The sequence below is a fragment of the Vombatus ursinus genome, unplaced genomic scaffold (assembly GCF_900497805.2).
Source record: "Vombatus ursinus unplaced genomic scaffold, bare-nosed wombat genome assembly UNPS02014861.1, whole genome shotgun sequence".
Taxonomy (NCBI): Eukaryota; Metazoa; Chordata; class Mammalia; order Diprotodontia; family Vombatidae; genus Vombatus; species Vombatus ursinus.
Window position 1 is genome coordinate 9198407 of NW_020954639.1, and position 19549 is coordinate 9217955.

Here is a 19549-nt window from a genome sequence, read left to right on the forward strand (position 1 = left end):
GAAGGAAGGAAGGAAGGAAGGAAGGAAGGAAGGAAGGAAGGAAGGAAATCAGCCCTTTCAAAAGGACTTCCAAATGTTATCTGTGCTGAAGTTTAGCCAAAATAATGCAATACACAGGGATAAAAACAACCCCATCTCAAACTCTCCAATTAAATTCAGTTTAACCAATTGTGTACACAAATTGTGTCACAAAGAGTCTACATGACTGAAACAACTGAACAACAAAGTACTCTAGTTCACAGCCAAATGGGGCTATTCTCTGTCCCCTATTGTCACTCTTTCCTCTAAGTTTACTTCCATTATCTCTCATGCTTCAGAGAGATCCCTCCCCATTCCTTATCTCCAGCTGATGAGGTTTCTCCCTTCTTTCCAGGCTCAGCTTAGTGGCCTCCTCACTAAATTCTCCCCAACAACTGAAAGTGAACTTTCTCTACTCAAGTTTTTTGTGCATTTGTTGTTGTTCAATCATGTCTACTCTTCGTGACCCCATTTGGGGTTTTCTTGGCAAAGATACTAGAGTAGTTTGCCACTTCCTTCTCCAGTTCATTTTACGGATGAGGAAATTAAGGCAAGCAGAATTATGTGGCCCAGGCTCACGTAATTAATTAATTAATTAATTGTCCAGGGTCACACAGCCTGTAAGTGTCTGAGGCCAGATTTGAACTCAGGAAAATGAGTCTTCCTGACTGCAGGCCCAGCACTCTAGCCACTATGCCACCTAGCTGCCCTACTTTTTGTGCGTTTACCTGAATCTCTTCTTTGTACCAATTTCACTCTCTCTTGTATCCCAGTAATCTGCGTACCTATCGTTCTTTATCTTGAAAACAGGGTTTACATCATATGGTGTCTTATATACAGTAGGAGCTTTATGAACTTTTGTTTAATAGAATTAAATGGAAATAAAATTAACTTGTCCTGATGACTAATAAGTTACCTTTTGATTTCTTGGCAATTTGTTTTGAAGACTATCTAGTCAAGAATATTTTCCTCAAACTACTTTTTTTAAGTGTTATCTCTAGAACTTGCTCAGGGAGATATTAATGGATAAACTTCTACATCTCTCTGTCCCAAAAAATGAAATATGAAGCTGAGCTCCCCAAAAATTTGTTCTCATAATATTAAAATGATCCTGGCATTTCACATGCATGTAGGGTGAATTATGGAGCTCAGCACCACAAAATTTGTTTTATAATATTAAGACAGTCCTAGCATGTCATATGCACATAGGGATTCTTAAAATGAATCCTTTGAAGTGTGTGATGGAGGAAAAACACATGGAAAAGCATGCATCCTCACATGGCCATTTAGATAGGTACATTTTTCAAGTATTCAGGTAGCTCTCTCCTCTTTGTGGATAGAGCACGAATGAATTAATCAGATGGTGGAAGCACCCTAGGTAGGGCCATGTGTTGCGGTGAAAAGAGCCCTTGGATTTGGACTAAGGACCTCAGTTCAAATCCTAACTCTATCACTGACCTTATGACCTAAGACAAATCACTTAACCTACCTTAACCCTCAGTTTCCTCTTCTGTAAAATGAAGGGATTGACTATTTGACCTCCAAAGTCTTTTCCTTAAGAGAAGGAACCTGTGATCATCATTATTATGTTAATCATTACCATTGTCACCACACAACGATAATACTAGCTTTCTGGTACTGTCCTTGACCAATGCTTGAAATATTAAACCATGACAACTTGTAAAGTTGAAATGGTTTGAGCAGTCAGGCCCAACTAAATGTTGTAGGTATTTTTTTCCCTCATCACCAACTTTCTCACCATAAACAACCATTTTTTGGAACAGCAGAATATACTAGAACTGATACTTTCGGGAAGGTTAGTATGTCAACATTGATATTAGGTGACTTCAGCAACATTGCCTGTAATCACAGTTTATCATGCCTTCACTAACAGCCACACTTTACTGGCACACCTGTGTCAACACCACTCAGAATGAGTCACTCACCCTGGGTACATGTACGAATTACCTTTCACATTTAGTTTGTCAAAGAGGCATAGGTCACATCTGGCAGAGTTACTCAGTCACCAGTGTAGGAATCTGAAACCAGCACTCCCTCTACTGAATTCACTCACCCACTTTTATAAATGTTCTATTTCACCAATAAATGGCTGTCAACCTTAAGATTTAAAGATTTAAGCTTGAAGGGGCTATAATTATTTCTCTAGGGCTCTGTCGAGATTTCTGCAGCTTACTCATTCATTGTTCCCACATGATTTTATAGTTGTCATTTTTTTTTCTCCCAAGGCATAGGAAGTTTTCAAATTTATCCACACAAATGGAAAACTGGGCTGAACACAATGATTTTCATACCTATCAATAATAGGAAAGGGCTGAGTGAATCAGTGATTAAAACAGTGAATCCTAGTATAGTAGGTTCTTTCATAAATTATTGTCTTATTAGGACTTCATTTCTTTCTCTTCATTTGTTTTGTTTTTGCCTGTATAGGTCCTGAATGTTCCCGAAACTATACTTCATCTACTGGAGTGATAAAGTCCCCTGGATTCCCTGAAAAGTATCCCAACAGCCTTGAATGCACTTACATTATCTTTGCACCAAAGATGTCAGAGATTATCTTGGAATTTGAAAGCTTTGACCTTGAGCCTGACACTAATCCTCCAGGGGGGATGTTCTGTCGATATGACCGACTAGAAATTTGGGATGGATTCCCTGATGGTAAGAACAAGAATAAACAGCATCCCAGAGAAGGGAGGGCCTGGGCAGAGGGTAATAGATTATTTTTTCTTTCAAATTTTTTTTTTCATTTTTGAAATATATTTAATCCTTTTTTTCTATTTCCTATACTTCCTAATGCAATACTTTCTTCTTTCTCTTCCAAAGGGCAACCCCTTATAACATAGAATAAAAATGAGGGAGAAAAAAGGTCAGCAAAACTTACTAACATATGGAAAAAGTCATTATGTTCTGACTTATATAAGTGACATTGTATTTAGTGTTCCTCACCCATAATCACTTGCCTCTGCAAAGAAACAGAAGGGCATGCCTACTCATTTCTCTTCTTTGGAGCCAAGCTTGGTTATTATAATTTTGCAGTATTCTGTTTCAATTGTGTTGTTGTTGCTGGCTTTTGTTTCCCCATTTACTTTATTATTATATATCAAGGGTCAACCAACTAAAGTCTGCTGACTTTTTTTTGTACAGCTTCTATGGTCTTTTGGACAGCCTGAGGTAAGAATGGTTTTTACATTTTAAAATAAAGTTTTATTGTATTTTAAATGTGAAAAACCATTCTTAGCTTGGGCTGTACAAATAAGAGGCAGCTGCATTTATTTATCCCTCGGGCTATAGCTTGGTGACTGCTGCCATATATCATTTTATCCCGATTCTGTTTAATTCATTCTGCATCAGTCGGTTTGTCTTCCCATGCTTCTCTGAATTCATCCTTCCTCATAGCAGAATAAGATTCCATTACCTTCATGTGCCACAACTCATTTAGCCATTCCTCAGTCTGTAAGCATCTACTTTGTTCCCATTTCTTGACTATTACAAAAATTGCTACTACAAATATTTAGGTGTAATACGGGACCTTTCTTTTTATCATTGACTTCCCAAAGATTCCTTTTTCAAATGTCACAAGATACAAGCTGTCATTTGGTATTTTGGAGTTATCTTAAAAAAGAGATCCATTATAGAATAACAGATTTAGGCTGTGTGAAGGAAGCTTGGGACCGATCTGAGCCAACCCCCTCATTGAATGAATAAAAGAGATGCCTAGTGAGATTAGATGCTTTGTTTGAGGTCACAAAACACGTTACTGGCAAAATTGAAACAAGGACCTAGAGTTCTTGAGCTCATAAAACCATCCCCCCAACCCCACCCACCCACTCCTACACCCACTGTCAAATGACCAACCAACCACACATGATCTTTTTAAAGGTGATATTGTCTCCCAGACTTAATGCGGTAGAAAATTTCAAAATTTTCAAGTTTAAAGAAAGGATAAGAACCTCTGATTTGGGGCATCCCCTTTACCTTAGGAGCTCCAAACTTCAGGCATCGGGAAACTGTTGCTTGTCGGGGCTAAGCTCTCCTGACCTTCTTCTGAAAGAGTCACCAGATACCCACATATGAAATACAATGATTTTCTTTATCTTCCAAATTAACATTTTCCATTCTAATCTTTGAGAATTTGAAGATAAATGGCTAAACCGCACCCCCCCCCAATTCTGGCCAAGGAAGATTATATCAAATAATTTGTTTCAGCTGCTTCGACAGTGGTGTGTTTAGTCTGGCTTAACATCCATATTTCCCTGGAGAAAGTACAGGTCATGAATCCAAATGGGGTGACTTGGCGGTTCTTAAGAATCAGAGAATAGGCCATGTTCGACCAACTATTTCCAAGAATACTGTGATTTTTTTTTTTGCAGCTGGTAGGAATCTTAGAAATCATATAATCTAAGCTTCTTGTTTCTGATGCCTTTTTACCATACTTACAGGTAGCAACTACAGCTAAATAAAGGATTATTTCAATTCACTTTGTAAGTGAATAATGGACAAAATTATGACAGAGTTTGCATGTTCCTTTTCTTGCTATTAATATCATTTGTGTTGGTTACTGTTCAACTTTGATAAGTTTCTTAATGTATAAACAATTAGGGAGAAAATTAGATTTAGTGAAAGCTTATATTGTCATTAGATGAAATGGGTAAGTTAACATTAAATCCCTCCTTAGGGTTTTTATCATACAAATAGGGTTATGATGATCTTACTGAAACTCATTCATTAAGTAATGAGATTGCCAAAACAGTGGGCTGACTACCCAGCATTCAATCCATCAGTTAGGAAAACAGTCTTATAACAATGTGATAACAACATTATAACAATAGCTGGAACATTTAATAGTGGGTTTATTTACCCACAACCCAAATTTTCAACCTTCCCCTCTAGAACTTTCATTTAAACTGACATGTGAAAAGAAGGTCCAATCAACCAACATATTTAGAACACTTTCAGAATGGAGTACATTGTTATTAGTGTCAAGGGTTTTTCAAAGTAGTAATTTTCTGGTTCTAGAAAATCACTGAGCCGAAATGAGGAACAATTAACCATACAACTTATCAGCCATGCTATTCACCCATGCTTTAAAAGTCTGGCAAGTCTGACTTATTCCCAGAGTACGCTGGCTGGTGGAATATGATAAATGTGTTTATGTATTTGTTAATATTTAGCTGACCTTGTCTAGCCTGCTCCAGCAAAACGTCTCGCTAATTTTTGGCCCAAAAGAGAGACTAGATTCTCCTGGGCTTTTCGATGGCACTAGAGACATTTTTGTCATAGCATTTCAAAGCATACAATTCCTCTGCCAGTAAAATGGTGATGAATCTTTGAAATCCTTTCCAAAAACAACAAGCAGAAGGCACTGAAGGCTTTTAGCTATTGAACGATTTTGTGATGCATTTTATCATAAACATTGAATTAAATGGCCAAGTAATTGAAAGCGACCCATTGATTTACATTGGCTTTGAAGAAAAGCAGTTTACTTAAAAACTTAGAATATGAAGCATGCACATGATGAATTCTTCATCTTCATCTACCACTTTTCCCAAGTGCTATAGATTCTCAAGTAGAAGCTCAGAAGTAATTTAAGGAAGTTTACACATGGTTTGAGAGCCATGGGTTATTGCTACCCTGGTCAATACCACAAGCATTTGCACCAAATTATGGAACCAAAAATTAATGCTTAGTTTCAGTTGTTGACATAAGTAGAGATAAAGTTAACCATCAATTTGTATTGTATGTATGTTGTTTTTTGTTGCTGCATTATTATTGTTGTTTTAAATCTTTGGCTGTTATCTACTTTCTAGTGATTACAAACATGTTTTAATAATGGATTCTGGTAATGTGGTCTCTGAATAGAATCTATGTATATATAGTTTGGTATTAAATCTAAGCTCCTGAAACTACTAGGATAGCTATAATCCTGGACCTTCTGGGAGGGGAGGAGGTGTGGAAATCATTTTAGGTACTCCCTGAAATATTCTTTGTACTTCAGAAATTCTCTAATAAAATGCATGTTAGTTAACTCATGAAGAGTTACACATAGCATATATTGTAATTTTAAAAGATATGTATTTCTTTATCCAAAGTACTTTATTAAAGTTGATTATCATTTTTGAAAAGATGAATAAAGTCTTACACAGTATAAGAAAATTAAGGCAGAATTATAATAAATGGGGAAATGAAGAAGAAACAGAGAATGGTATGAATAAGCATAGTAATCAATAGTAGGTATCATTAGGAAGTCAGAGAGATATACTCTTTCTTACTGATAAGATACTGCCATTTTAATCTAATGACTTCCCTCCAATTACCAGTATGCCATGCACAATTTTCTCGGTACAATTGCATTATTCTTGTATCCTTGTAATCACAAAGTTGGAAGCACAATTTCTTTTTCCTTTAATCGCAACTCCACTGTTTTTAGAATATCACAACCAGAAAAAATGTATTACTTATGACATCATTCTACACTTTGCTAATTTGTTGCTATCTCAAAAGTTGAGGTGAGCAAAAAAGAAAATCCAACAGCTCTGAGCATCTGAATATACAACTGGTCACATACACAAGAAGACTAAAAGTCCTCCTCCCTCTCCCCACTCCCGCCACACACAGATCAATATTGCATTACTTTGCTAGGCGAAGGTCTCACTGTTGTACAGGAAAATTCAATACTTCTTTGTAGTACACTCAAAAAAGCCTTTTTTGCTCCGCTATCTTGAGGGCTACTAAAGAGAGTGGCACAATGCTATCCGGGGGCAATATTCTAAAAGATAGAGTGGAGAATTACCAAGCATGTCTTAAAAATTATAAGCCAGTGAGTCATGGAGACTCCCTAAATTATGAGTCTGTAGTAAACAAAGTTCTCTTCTGTTTGCTATTTCAAAGGTTTCTTTCCCCCTAAGGAACTGGGTAATAGTGGGGGTGGGGGAAGGAGGAAGGGATGGGACTAAATTGCCCTAATAAAAAGGCCACAGCTTCCCTTTGTCACTCGTAATTCTTGGTAAAACCAGTGATTATAGCGAGCAGAGGCCATTGTCCAAAGGAGCAGAACCATCCACAGATATTTCCCCACATAGAGAAATAATATATTTAATGGTAGGAGGGAATAATGAAGCCAGGATAAGAGTATGTGAAAGATAAAGGAAAAATGAGAAAGCCATCCATTTCATAAATTAGACAAGAGAAGGATTAATAGTTATTTGGACACTTTTCCTGGAAACGATCTAGTTTATGGCCTGAGCAAGCCACATTTATAGATGTCTGATAAAGGAACAAGTGTCAGACTAGTGTAGTGGAGAGAGGACCAGTCTTAGCATCAAGAAATCTTGGGTTCAAAAAATTGCCCTTCATTAGCTGTGTGATCATGGACAAGCCAATTGATTGCTTAGTACCCCCAGGCAGCTCTTAGTTGCCTACTTTTAGGTGCTGACTCCCACACAGATGAAGTCACAGCATAGGGCACCAGGTGTGGAGTCAGGAAGATCTGATTTCAACCCTTGGCAAATCACTTAATCCTGTTTGCCTCAGTTTCCTCATCTGGAAAATGAGCTGGAGAAGGAAATGGCAAACAACTCCAGCATCTTTTCCAAGAAAAGGTCTAGAGTTAGTAAGCTTCCTGAGGACAAGCAATGTTTTGTTTTATCTTATTGTTTACTTTTTTAAATCCCCAGCCTAGCATAGTACCTTGTAGATATTTAACTAATGTTTGTTGAATTCAACTGAAATGAAAAAAAAAATCTTAATAGATGCACAACAGAAAAAGGGGAAGGAGGGGAGGACTGAAGTAGTGTTTGTTTCATGTTTTATAAAAGAAATTTTTACCATTTCAATGTGTTAAAGACCCCTTTGGCAGTCTGGTGAAACCTATGGACCCCTTCTTGGAATAACATTTTTAAATGTATAAAATAGGGTAACACTTCCTTCCAATGTTTGCAGCATAATGCCTTTGAGTTGTCCAAGCAAATTATTTTAAATTTTAAATTTTATTTTGCCTTCCTTTTGATTAGGTTGTAATTATAAAATGGATAGGAGGGTGGAAAGGAAAGAGTTTAATTTGGTCATAACCATCACTTAGCTCTACTGGTTGCTTTAAACATACACATTCCATATATACAATGGATTATTTGATTGATTTCAGCCCAGTTTTATTTCATTTTGTTTTTCTAACTGATATGCCTGAGTAGACCCAGTTTAAGTAGTAAAGTTCTGCTAATATGTTCTGCAATAGCAGAAAAACAGAGTGAAATGGTTGAAAAAATGCTGAAGTGGTAATCCTACTCATGTACAAACTCCATGGAAGCAGCCAATAAGGAATGGTTGGTAGGGACTTTATCATCATTTGTACCCTGAGCTCCATCCAACTAATATCTTTTAGCTACTTGCCTACCCAGTTTATAGAAAAGTCTAGGTGACCATAGACAAGGCAACATCCCTGGATTATATAACAGGGAACTGTGTATTTTCCAGATTAAAAAAAAAAGTGATGCAAGATTGTCCATGTAAGCCAAAATCAACTGATGGATGGGCTTCCTTTAGACGTACAACAGAAACCTATAGCAGGGGTTCTTAACCTATTTTTGTGTCATGGAACCCCCTTTGCAAGTCTGGTAAAGCCTATGACTCACTTCTCAGAAGAATGTTTTTAAATACATAAAATAAATATATAGGTTTATAAAGAAAACTAAACGTATTGAAATTAAGATATTACTTCCACATTATGGACCCCCTGAAATCAGTCTGACTCAGCTGCTGCAGTGGTGAGCATGAGACCAGCTCAATACTCTTAACCCGGAAGCGCATTGATGAGGCGGGAGACAGCAAGATGGCAGAAGCTCCGTTTATTAAGTGCTAGTAGCTTTCTTTTATATCCCTAGTAACACCTGATCAAAGCATGATCTCCACGTGATAGCCAATCACCAAGTCTGCTGGACACCTGCAGCCCTCGTGTCAGGGGTATGAGTAGGACTTTTCTCCCAATGAGAGGAGAGCCGAGCCAACTGTGGGAGCTGCGTGTCAGCAAAGGAGAGGTCTTGTGAGACTTCCTTGTTTCTGCCACACAACAGGTTGTGACCCTCAGCTTCTGCTGAGAGAAGCTAGAACTCTCATGAGAAAATTACCCTAACATCAGCCCATGGACTTCTTCATGGTTTATGGACCCTAGGTTAAGAATTCCTGACATGAAAACAGGAAAGTCATTTTTAGTACTGCTACTGGCCTACCCAAAGAAATTATTCGCTTTTCAAGCCCAGAGTACTTCAGCATTGTCAAAATGACCATTTGCCAAAATTGGCAAAAAGCACTTCAGGATAAAGGTATTGCTGACTTAAACTAAATAACAACTTGACTCTCTCCTAACCACTGGTTTAAGTTTGTACATAGTTTCTTGCCCACCTCCCATCATTTCCCACAGCCCTAGGCTACACAGTGAAATTCATGTTTGCCATTATTTCTTGATCATTTGATTTGCCTAAAACATACATATAAGCTAGGCAGTTTTAGGTGATGTTCTCTAAGGGAACTGAGGCAGGAATCCCACAGAAAGTAATATTCCTTTCAATATGAATATCCAGTTGTCATTTGGATTCCATTACTGATGTCTCTTAGTCTCCAAATATGTTGTTAAAGAGTTGCAAATATTAACTTGTCTCCAGATGAACCACTGAGGAGTAAATGGCGCATTACAAAGTACATGTGAGGCTTTCCCGAACAAAAGATTGCTGAAGGAATAGGGCAAGGAGAGAAGCTGAGGTTTTCCACACCTTGAACAAACCCCTTGAAGCCATTAGGGGGTCTGAAGATATCGACGCTTTCTCCATTTTCCTTTGTTAGGATAGAGGGAATCATTGGATGGGATTGGAGGAGGTTTTGATGATTGTGCACAGCTTGAGGCATCTCCCTGATGCTTCCAGGGGCAAGTTGTGCATACCGCTTGGGCCCTGAGATGAATGCTGAGGTACAACTTGGCTGCCCAAGTCTCATTCTTTGCAATTGAACCAAGCCGTTCATTTCTCCTTCCGAAAATAATCTTGTTCACTGGGGAAGGCGGTTTTGCCCATCATTGCTCCTCAGAGCACACTTTTAAATCCTCCCTGCGAACCTGGCCCAATATGTTTACTGCAAACCAATTAACTAGGGAAGGCATGATTTGGGTTAGAAAAACACTTCTGTGTTCTGCTGGGACTCATCTTTGCAAAGTGTTGTTCTCTCATCTGCTGCAAGAGAAAAGATATTTTGACATTCTCTGCTTTGTTTTGTGTTTTATTTTTTTCCCTTTCTTTCTTTCTAGTTGGTCCTCATATCGGGCGTTACTGTGGACAGAAAACACCAGGCCGCATCCGTTCCTCAACCGGCATTCTGTCGCTGGCTTTTTATACTGACAGCGCAATAGCGAAAGAAGGATTCTCTGCCAACTACAGCGTCTTGCACAGCAGTGTCTCAGAAGGTCAGTGTTTATTCATCTTCTAAAGCCCAGTGGAAAATTTGCTCTGCTATGCCTTCCCACACACCTGCTGCCACATGAAACATTAAAGAAATGTCATATAAATAAAGGGGGCTGGGTGTTTGCTTTTCTCTTTAAAGAAAAAAAAATTAACCTTTTCTGAATATCAATAGGAAAATGCTGCTTTGTGAATTTTCCTAATGAAATGGTAAAGGGAAAGAGAGCTGATTGTGCAGCCTGGAAATGATGTAGAAAAACGAAGAGATGACAAACAATGCCTTGGACCAGTGAATTACAGTCAAGCCGGGTGCCCCCGTGCCCTTGAAGAAATGATAGCTTGTGGTTCATAAAAGTCTGAACATTGATTTTAGAATGAAAGAATGAATATGTATGCATGCTCAGTCCACCCACCCACACTATAATCACACTGAACACAGGCTAGGATTTAATTCAGTGGGAAATAGTGAAGGTAGCATATACATTTTTTCTTCTCTGACTAATTAGAACATGTTTTGATTTCTATTGTAACATTCTTTAAGCCCTCTATAAATGTACATTTGTTTGCAATAAAAAGTTCTTTGGATAACAGAGAGACTCTCTATTCTCCAACTTAAGTTTTCTCAACAACCAGTCCTACAGACACATAGGGACTATAGCTCCTTTAATATCTTAAAATAAGGGGGGCAAAAACAACACAACTGGTTCTCTATTTGGCTCAGGAGTTCTTTCTACTCTTTGTTAAAAGTGACTTGTTTTGTGTGTTACTATTCTTCTGTGAAACTATAGGACCAACCCTATTTATAATAATTGTCAATATTTCACATGGTACTTTGAGGTTGATAAAATACTTTACATTTTTATTTGACTTTCACAGAAACCCCATGAGGTATGTTCTAGAGGAATTATCCTTCTCCTTTTATGGATAAGGGACTTAATTAGAGCCACACAGCTAGTATGTCAAAGGTGGGCTTTGAACCTATGTCTTTCTGACTCCTGGGTCTAACACGCTATCTTCTACCCCATGCTTCCTCCAGGCAGTGTCATTTTTACTAAAGATTTTTGACTTTGATAGTTCAGTGATCCATGGTATCATCAATTTAGGTATTCCCTGCAATGGTGCCCATGGCAATCCAGTCATGCCTTGTCTTGCTTCGTAATTCCTGTCCATATATTTCCTATCAATCCTCCATAGACAATCCATCCAAAACGCTGGGAAGCTAGGTCTCTTTCTTTCATGAACTTTGTTTGTCAGTCAAACAACATCCTCAGCCCACATCCTTTCCCAAATATTCATTTCCCTGATGATATTTTTCATAATACTTTTTACTAAAAAGTCATTGTTGGTAATATGCCTCACCTAACTTAAGCCCACCATACTTTTCTCCAGTTCCCTTTGGGTCATTTGCAATTCTGACTCTTTTTTCAACTCAAGAAACAAAGAATTTTTAAAGTATTAAAAGTAAAGTTAATAAACATTAAATTTCAAGATCTCATAGTTGATTTGTTTTCTTACATTAATAATTATAATGAGTGTATAGTTGAAGTCTAGCATAAGAAAACTAGAAATAAAATAAAACTTCATTTACCTTGAATGCTCCAGCAGAGGATACACATTTTGGCTCTGCTACTTAATACTTCATATTTCTGTGGCCTTGGGAAAGTCACTAAACCTTTCTAGGACTTGGTTTCCTCATCTGTAAAATAATGAGGTTGGATTTAATGACCTCAAAAGCCCTCTCTGGGGCAGCTAGGTGGCACAATGGATAGAGTGCCAGGCATAGAGTCAAGAAGACCTGAGTTCAAATTTATCCTCAAACATTTATTAGCTGTGTGATCCTAGGCAAGTCACTTAACTCTGTTTGCCTCAGTTTCCTCATCTGGAAAATGAGCTGGAGGAGGAAAGAGCAAACAACTCCAGCATCTTTCCCAAGAAAATCCCAAATGGGTTCACAAAGAGTCATACATGACTGAAAAACAACTGAACAACAACAAAAGTCCTTTCTAGCACTAAATTTATGATCCTTCTGGGTTGAGTGTTTACCCTTTAAATACTCTTTTTTTTTATCTTTGACCATTCTGGATGGAAATCCTTCTAAAATGTAATCCTCCCATTCCTGCCTTCTTAAATAGACCATATGAAATATAATGTACTCCCTCCTTAGTGACTACAAAATCATTTTTGAACCTGCATCATGTGATAGAGGTAGCATGGCATCATGAATTGAGAGCTGTACTTTGAGTCCAAGAAGGCCTGAGTTCAAGCCCCATCTCTAACACATTCTGATTCTGTGACCCTAGACAGGATACAAGTACTGACTATGAGCAAGTCTCTGGAGCAAGTTCTAGGCCAGAGGTTTCAAATAAATAGAAACCAGGGCCATTAATCCATGCCTAAGGACCTCTACAGCCACATATAATGACTTAGTTTTAAAATGTGATGTTATCTATGTTTTATTGTATTTTTATTGATTTTGTTAAATATTTCCCAATTACATTTTAATCTGGTCTTGGCAGCACTAGGAGTGCCTGCAGGCCCTTTGATACCTCAACTCTGGTCAGCTCTGTATGTAAGTCTAGTGTCCAACACTAGTATACTGTAATACAGGGACTCTATCCAGACCTATTGAGATATACAGGTCTCTTAGCCCCTCCAGTGACTATCTCTCAAGTGTTTTCATTTTCCAATTCTTTGTCTGCTTTTTATTGGGTTGAGTTTGTTTGGTTTTTTTTTTATTCTCCTCTCGAATATCACTCTGTGAGTTTTTGCTCATCATTGTCAAAACACCTGCCTAGATCAACCCCCATACCTTGCCACTTTTAATCTTCTGGGATCTTAGAAACAGCATAGCCAAGTTTGCTAGATCTGTGTGTAAGACTAATCAGTTTCTGAGTGAAGACTTCAGGATTTCTCAGATAAGCAATGAATTCATGAGCTGTTAGTGCATCCGCAGACTTTGCAACCCATCTTTTGGCTACTCAGAAGTATTTTTTCAAATTCCTCCTTCTTGATTGTGTTCCTTATGTGTAAGGTGGCAAGACAGCTGACCACCAGATAGATGAAGTATTAAATTTATAATATACATAAATGAGTCATATTAAGAAGGAACCCTTGACTTACAAAAATGATTAATGCCAAAGTTCCTTCAATAGAAAGTCTCTTGGAGTGTTGAAGTGTTAATCTTTTAGTTTCTTTGCACAGTCTCCCTCACTGTTGTCCAAATTTATAAGCAAAATGTTAGGAAATGATCCATTGAAAACCTGCAAATATGAAGCATTTCACATATTTTCATGCGTGTCTGTGGAAAAACAAGATAGCATTTATGAAAATTAGATTGCCTTTACCTTTTTAATGTACCTATCTATTGAACTTATATAGAAATTCAGCTAGTAAAATAGATCAAAGCATTCCTCACTTGCTACTAAAAATGAAAGAACATTTCTGTAAATTTAAGTTCCATATATAGCAGGTTTCATCACTGGTTCAAAAATATTTTTTCCTATCATTGGTTTTAAAAGGATCGTCATGGAAACCCAAACGATAATGCTAATCTAAGCTCTACTTCTTTTACTACTCTTATTGTGTCAATTCAAGTTTCTATGGACTTTAAGTACGCATTAGAATTAACATTTTAGTTTAGTCATTAAAAAAAAAAAGATAACAACCACATTCAGTATCACTTATGGACTCCATAGAAAATGTTAACAGGTTCTACCCATTTTTTCCCCATTCAGATTTCACATGTATGGAACCACTGGGCATGGAATCAGGAGAAATTCATTCAGACCAAATCACAGTTTCTTCCCAGTATAGCACCAATTGGTCTTCAGAAAGATCTCGCTTGAATTACCCAGAGAATGGATGGACTCCTGGAGAAGATTCCTATAGAGAGTGGATTCAGGTAAAGAGACCAGGACAGATAAACATTTACCAAGATGATCATGAACCTTAGAAAAGTATACTGCCTCTATCAACATTGTGCTCTATGTCTTTAAATGAAAAGAAAAATGCAAAATATACAAACACAATCAAATTATTCTGGTATTAACAGTCAGAGTGAAGAGAAGACAAAATAAACACCGTGTGAATTCATTTATTCAATTCAATTCAACCGAGTTCAATTCAACTAACATTTAGCTACTCCACTGAAAAGAAATCACTTTTCAGAGGATTTGGATCCAAATGAGCTATATTGGTTACAGTAGATCTGGAATGTTTCCACCACAAGGAAGCTGTTTCTGCAGATATTTCTGTTTTTCAAGAGATTTGGAATTCATTTTTTGGCCTACATTGCCTATGTTTGCTTGGGAGTGTTTCCCAAGTGTAAAGAATTTGGGGTACATTAGAAATTTTGTTTTTCCACACTGACCTAAATAGCACACAAAAATAGATTAATTAACCAAGAAATAATTTAGCATTGTGTATACAGTATGAAACTCAGAGTCAAATAAACCTAGGTTTGATTTCCACCTCCAGAAATTACTGGTTGTATGACCATAGCACTTAAGACCTTTACCCACTCAGTTTCCTCAGCTATAAAATGGGGATAATAATACCTGTAGAACCTACCTCCCAGGGCTCTTAGGAAGCTCAAATGCCTATGTAAAGTGCTTTGTAAATTTTAAAGGGATATAAGATCCTAGATGTGGAGCTGGAAGGGACCTCAGAAGTCATTAATTCTAAGCCCCTCACTTTACAGACTAAGAAACCAACATACAGAGAGATTGTGACTTGTCCATGGTCAGAGATAGTGTCTGAGGCAGGATTTGAACCCAGGTCTTCTTAACTCCAATTTCATCCCTCTATCCATTGTGCTGAATAAATGGGTAAGGATAGAGACTGGACCTGTGATTTCACCAGTATAAGGAGCTCCCGGAGGAGGACACTCCCTATTCCAATGTAGGGCAGCAACTCTCTGCAACTTATCATCTCATAAAAATGACAATTATTATTTGTTTTGATACCCTTGGTTTCGTGGTTCACCCACGCAAATATGGCACAGTGGAAAGAACACTAGATTGGATTTGGAAAGCCTCTGTTGATATTCCGGATGGGATACCTAGTGGCTAAGCGAGACTGGACAAATCATAGGGCCCAGTTCCCTCTTCTCCAAAATGGGAGAAATAACATTTGTACCACCTACCTCCCAAGGTCCTTGTGGAAACAGTATCCTTCCACCTCTTTCCCACCCCCACCCTAGAAATGGTTAAAAGTAGAGGGTTTCACCCTTGGTACCTCCCAAAGCCTGTTTTGGTCTTCTATTCCCATGGTTCTTTCCATCCTTTAGGATTCTAATTTGCTCATTCTCCCGCCACCTGTTCTAGACCTCTGACCCATCCCCAGCTATGTGCTCAACTGACTTCTTGATCTAAAGCTAACTGAAGCAGTTACATCTGGACCTGCAGGATCCATAATAGGCAAATCATACAAAAGATATTTGCTGGACGATCCAGACTTTTTTTTGTAGTGACAGAACCTACCTTGCATCTTTGCTAGGTAAATAAAGATGACTAATTCCCCAGAGGTCTAAGAAAGAAAAGGCTGGAATGATTAATCCTCAATTTCCATGTCTATTGATTTTTTTTCTCAGTCTTTTGAGTACAAATAACAAAGATTTTGTTTTACAGTGGAAAAGTCAATATTAGCTTAACATACACTTAAAGTGAAATGGCCTATTATGGCTCACTGAATTCCAACTAGCCCTCTAAATAAAAGTCTACCAAATCACTCTGGGAGTGAGAAAAGACAAACTACTGTTACCTTGAGAGTGTTGAATACTGCTCAGGATTAAGACAGAATTGAAATAGGGTTGCCTGTGTCAACGTAGCCCTTGGTAATTTGCTCTTCTCCCTAAACCAACACACAATTGAGGGCTGATTGACAGCCCTAGCTCAGAAGGGCAGGATACATTTTTTGCAGTGCTGAGCATGTTGGAATGTTAATGAAATTCTACTTCTTAGCATGAGGCAAGAACTCAATGATTTAGGGACAGTGGCCTAGCAGGAGTTTGGAAATTGCAGTAGTACATATACATATATATATATAAATATATATATATGTGTGTGTGTGTGTGTGTGTGTACATGTGTGTATGTATATATGTGTGTGTGTGTGTGTGTAAATGTATGTATATGTATGTGTATATGTATTTATACATACACATACATATATATACATATATTCAAATATTATATATATATATATATATATTTATGAAAGGCTTCCAGTCACCTTTCAGCAGAAAACAGAAGACCAAATGGACTTGCAATTAATATTTGTCAGTAACAAATGGGGACCATGCTGGGTAGCATCTGTAGCTGTAAGATACACCTTAAGGAGGTCCTAAGAAGGGAGACTGTCCAGGGGTCTTGGGGCTGTGCCCCAAGGAAGGTTCGTTCGGTTCTGAGTGGTCTTCTTGCCTTAAATCAAGCAGCTTCCTCTGAATTTCTCTTCATCTGGGAGGAGATGGTGACTGGGCCAGTTGGCCTATGAATGCAATGTCAAATACATAGATTAGACTTGGGAGTCTGCTCTGTCCACAAGGTTCACTTTGAAGAGAAAATGAGCATTAGTTTTGTAAGTATATTTATGTGCTGGTCTTAATCAGTTAATAAATGACCATTTGTTAGGAGCCTACTATATGCAGGGCTCTGGGAATACAAAAAGAGGCAATAAACAATCCCTGCCCTCTGAGGAACTCACAATCTAATGGGAAAGACAATAAGAAAACAAATATGTACAAACAAGCTATATACAGGATAAAGAGGAAATAAATGAGAGGGAAGACTAGAATTAAATGTCCTTATTATGAATGATCTCATATGTTTCTAGGTTCTGGTTCTTTTCATTCTGTGTTGTTTTGTTTTGTTTCTTAATATCTAGGAAGGTTTTGGTAAGGTGGTAGTGTTTTCTTATCAGCCAGCTGTCTTACAAATTAGCAAACATTAAGTACCTGCTATGTACTAGGCACTGTCCTAGGTGCTCGGGATACATGCACAAAGGGTAAAGGAGTCCTGCTGTCAATGAGTTTATATTCTAATGGAGAAAAAGGGAGGGACAAGTACATATGTAAGTATACCCAGAATAGAGAGAAAGAGAATAAATATAGACGCATACATAGTAGTCAAGGACAGGGGGTACTAGCAGTTGGAGAGGTCAGAAAAGGCTCTATGTGCAAGGTGGCACTTTAGCTGAGTCTTGAAGGAAGAATGGACTACAGTACAGTATCAATGAGATGGGAGTGTGTTCCAGGCATGGCCAGCGCAAAGGCATGGAGATGGTAGCTGGAATGTTGTATATGAAGAGCAGAGAAAAGGCCAGATTGGCTGGATGGAAGAATCCAGGAGAGGGGAATGATGTCCAATAAGGCTAGAAAGATAGGTTGGGACCAAGTTGCAAAGGGCTTTAAAAGCTAAACAAAGGAGTTTACACTTAATCCTGGGGCAACCTGGGGTCACTGGAATTTGTTTAAAAAAATAAGCATGGCATAATTTGGGCCAAGAACAAGAATCATATTTATCCCCAAAACACAGGTATACATTAATTTCTGTTTATGTATACATAGAAATATGCATTTTTTTGGGCAGGGGTTCTTTGGTTTGCACCTGTGATTTTATCTGTATGTTGGATTCCCAGCAATGAGGTATATCAGCAACTCCTTTGTACATTACAAACTTAGCCCTATCGGGTTAGGTGACTTGCCCATGGTTGTGTAACTAATATAAGTTAGAGACAAGACTTAAACCCAGCCCTTCCTGATTCCAAGCCGTTCTTCCATTTACTATACCATTCTATTTCTGGTGCAATTTATATATATATATATATATATATATATTTGTATGTATGTATGTATACATCTATGTAAGATTATATATAATATATATACATACATATATATGCAATAAAATATGCATATATAAAGCTTTATGCGTATTATGTACTTTTAAATCATTTTCAAATTTTGCATAAAATGTGCCCCAAAACTATATTGCTATGGTAGAGCAAGCATAAATGCTAGCATATGTTAAATTAATAAGGCATATTGGAAGCTTCCCTTAATTTAAGAGAAGAGCATTCTTTGGGTTCCCATTGTTTTCCTAGGAAATGACTGAGTGACATAAAAAAACAATGCTTCATTAACCAATGATATGAATGGTCACAACAGTGTTTCCTGTGAGATTTGTTGTCTGCAAGAAAGCTTAAAAACAAGTCAAGTGGTACTTCAGTGTCAAAGAAAAGAAGAGGAAGGTCTTTCGTTTCAGAGGCTTGATACAATGGGACTCTCAGGTATCCTGCTTAAAGGCCTCTGCACATCCTGAGAGCCTGAAAATCCCTGATTGTCAATGACAGAGTTGATCATACTTTAAAATCAGGAAATGCCAAGTCCCTCACTCTAAACAATGTGCACAGCATGACCCTTCATCCTTTGGTTTAAGCAGATATAAGCTCAATATTAATGATCTGAACCCTAAAGAACAAAAATGGGACACACATTGGCAGACGTGTCTATACACGCTAAACATCCCGATTAAATTTTTTTAAAAATCTATTAGAGAAATGTTGAGATCCCACAGGGATTCTCAACCTGGGACCCAGATAGGTGGAATCTATGAACTTGGATGGGTAAAGAAAATACATCTGTAGTTTCACTAACCTCTAACTAAAATTTAGCATTTCTTTTCATTATGAACATATAAAACACTATGTTGGAGTTAATAGGTTTCTTGAGGTAGCCAAAGGGATCCATGAAACCAAAATAGATTAAGAAGTCAAGTTCTAGACCTGAGGTGTTGAACACACAGCCTGGGGGGCTGGTTTTCTAAGTCAGTGTGAAGCCCCCAGTGGCCCTGTTTCTATTTGAGTTTAGTACTATTGGTCTAGGAGATGAAGAACCAGGTTTTTCACTTGAAATTCTTTCATCTGGATATTTGGTCGTCACGTGTATACAGTCATTCTAACATGTATTTCACCCATGTTCACCCATTTTGCTAGTCGGATTTCTTTATGCTGATCATCTGGTTTTGTAGTAGTATCAGCAATTCCTGGTCAAAATTGGAAGTATTCCTACTGTTAAAG

The 19549-nt window shown here is 37.8% G+C and overlaps 1 protein-coding gene across 5 annotated transcripts in view; it reads left to right on the forward strand.

Moving 5' to 3' along the window:
* Positions 1 to 19549, forward strand: part of NRP1 (neuropilin 1) — a 182763-nt gene that overhangs the window by 79528 nt on the left and 83686 nt on the right. For all 5 annotated transcript variants that reach the window (XM_027841559.1, XM_027841555.1, XM_027841557.1 and 2 more), the window contains exons 4-6: positions 2467 to 2694; positions 10325 to 10480; positions 14210 to 14376. In XM_027841559.1, coding sequence (XP_027697360.1) covers positions 2467 to 2694; positions 10325 to 10480; positions 14210 to 14376 — 551 coding nt within the window. The remainder of the gene's footprint in view (positions 1 to 2466; positions 2695 to 10324; positions 10481 to 14209; positions 14377 to 19549) is intronic.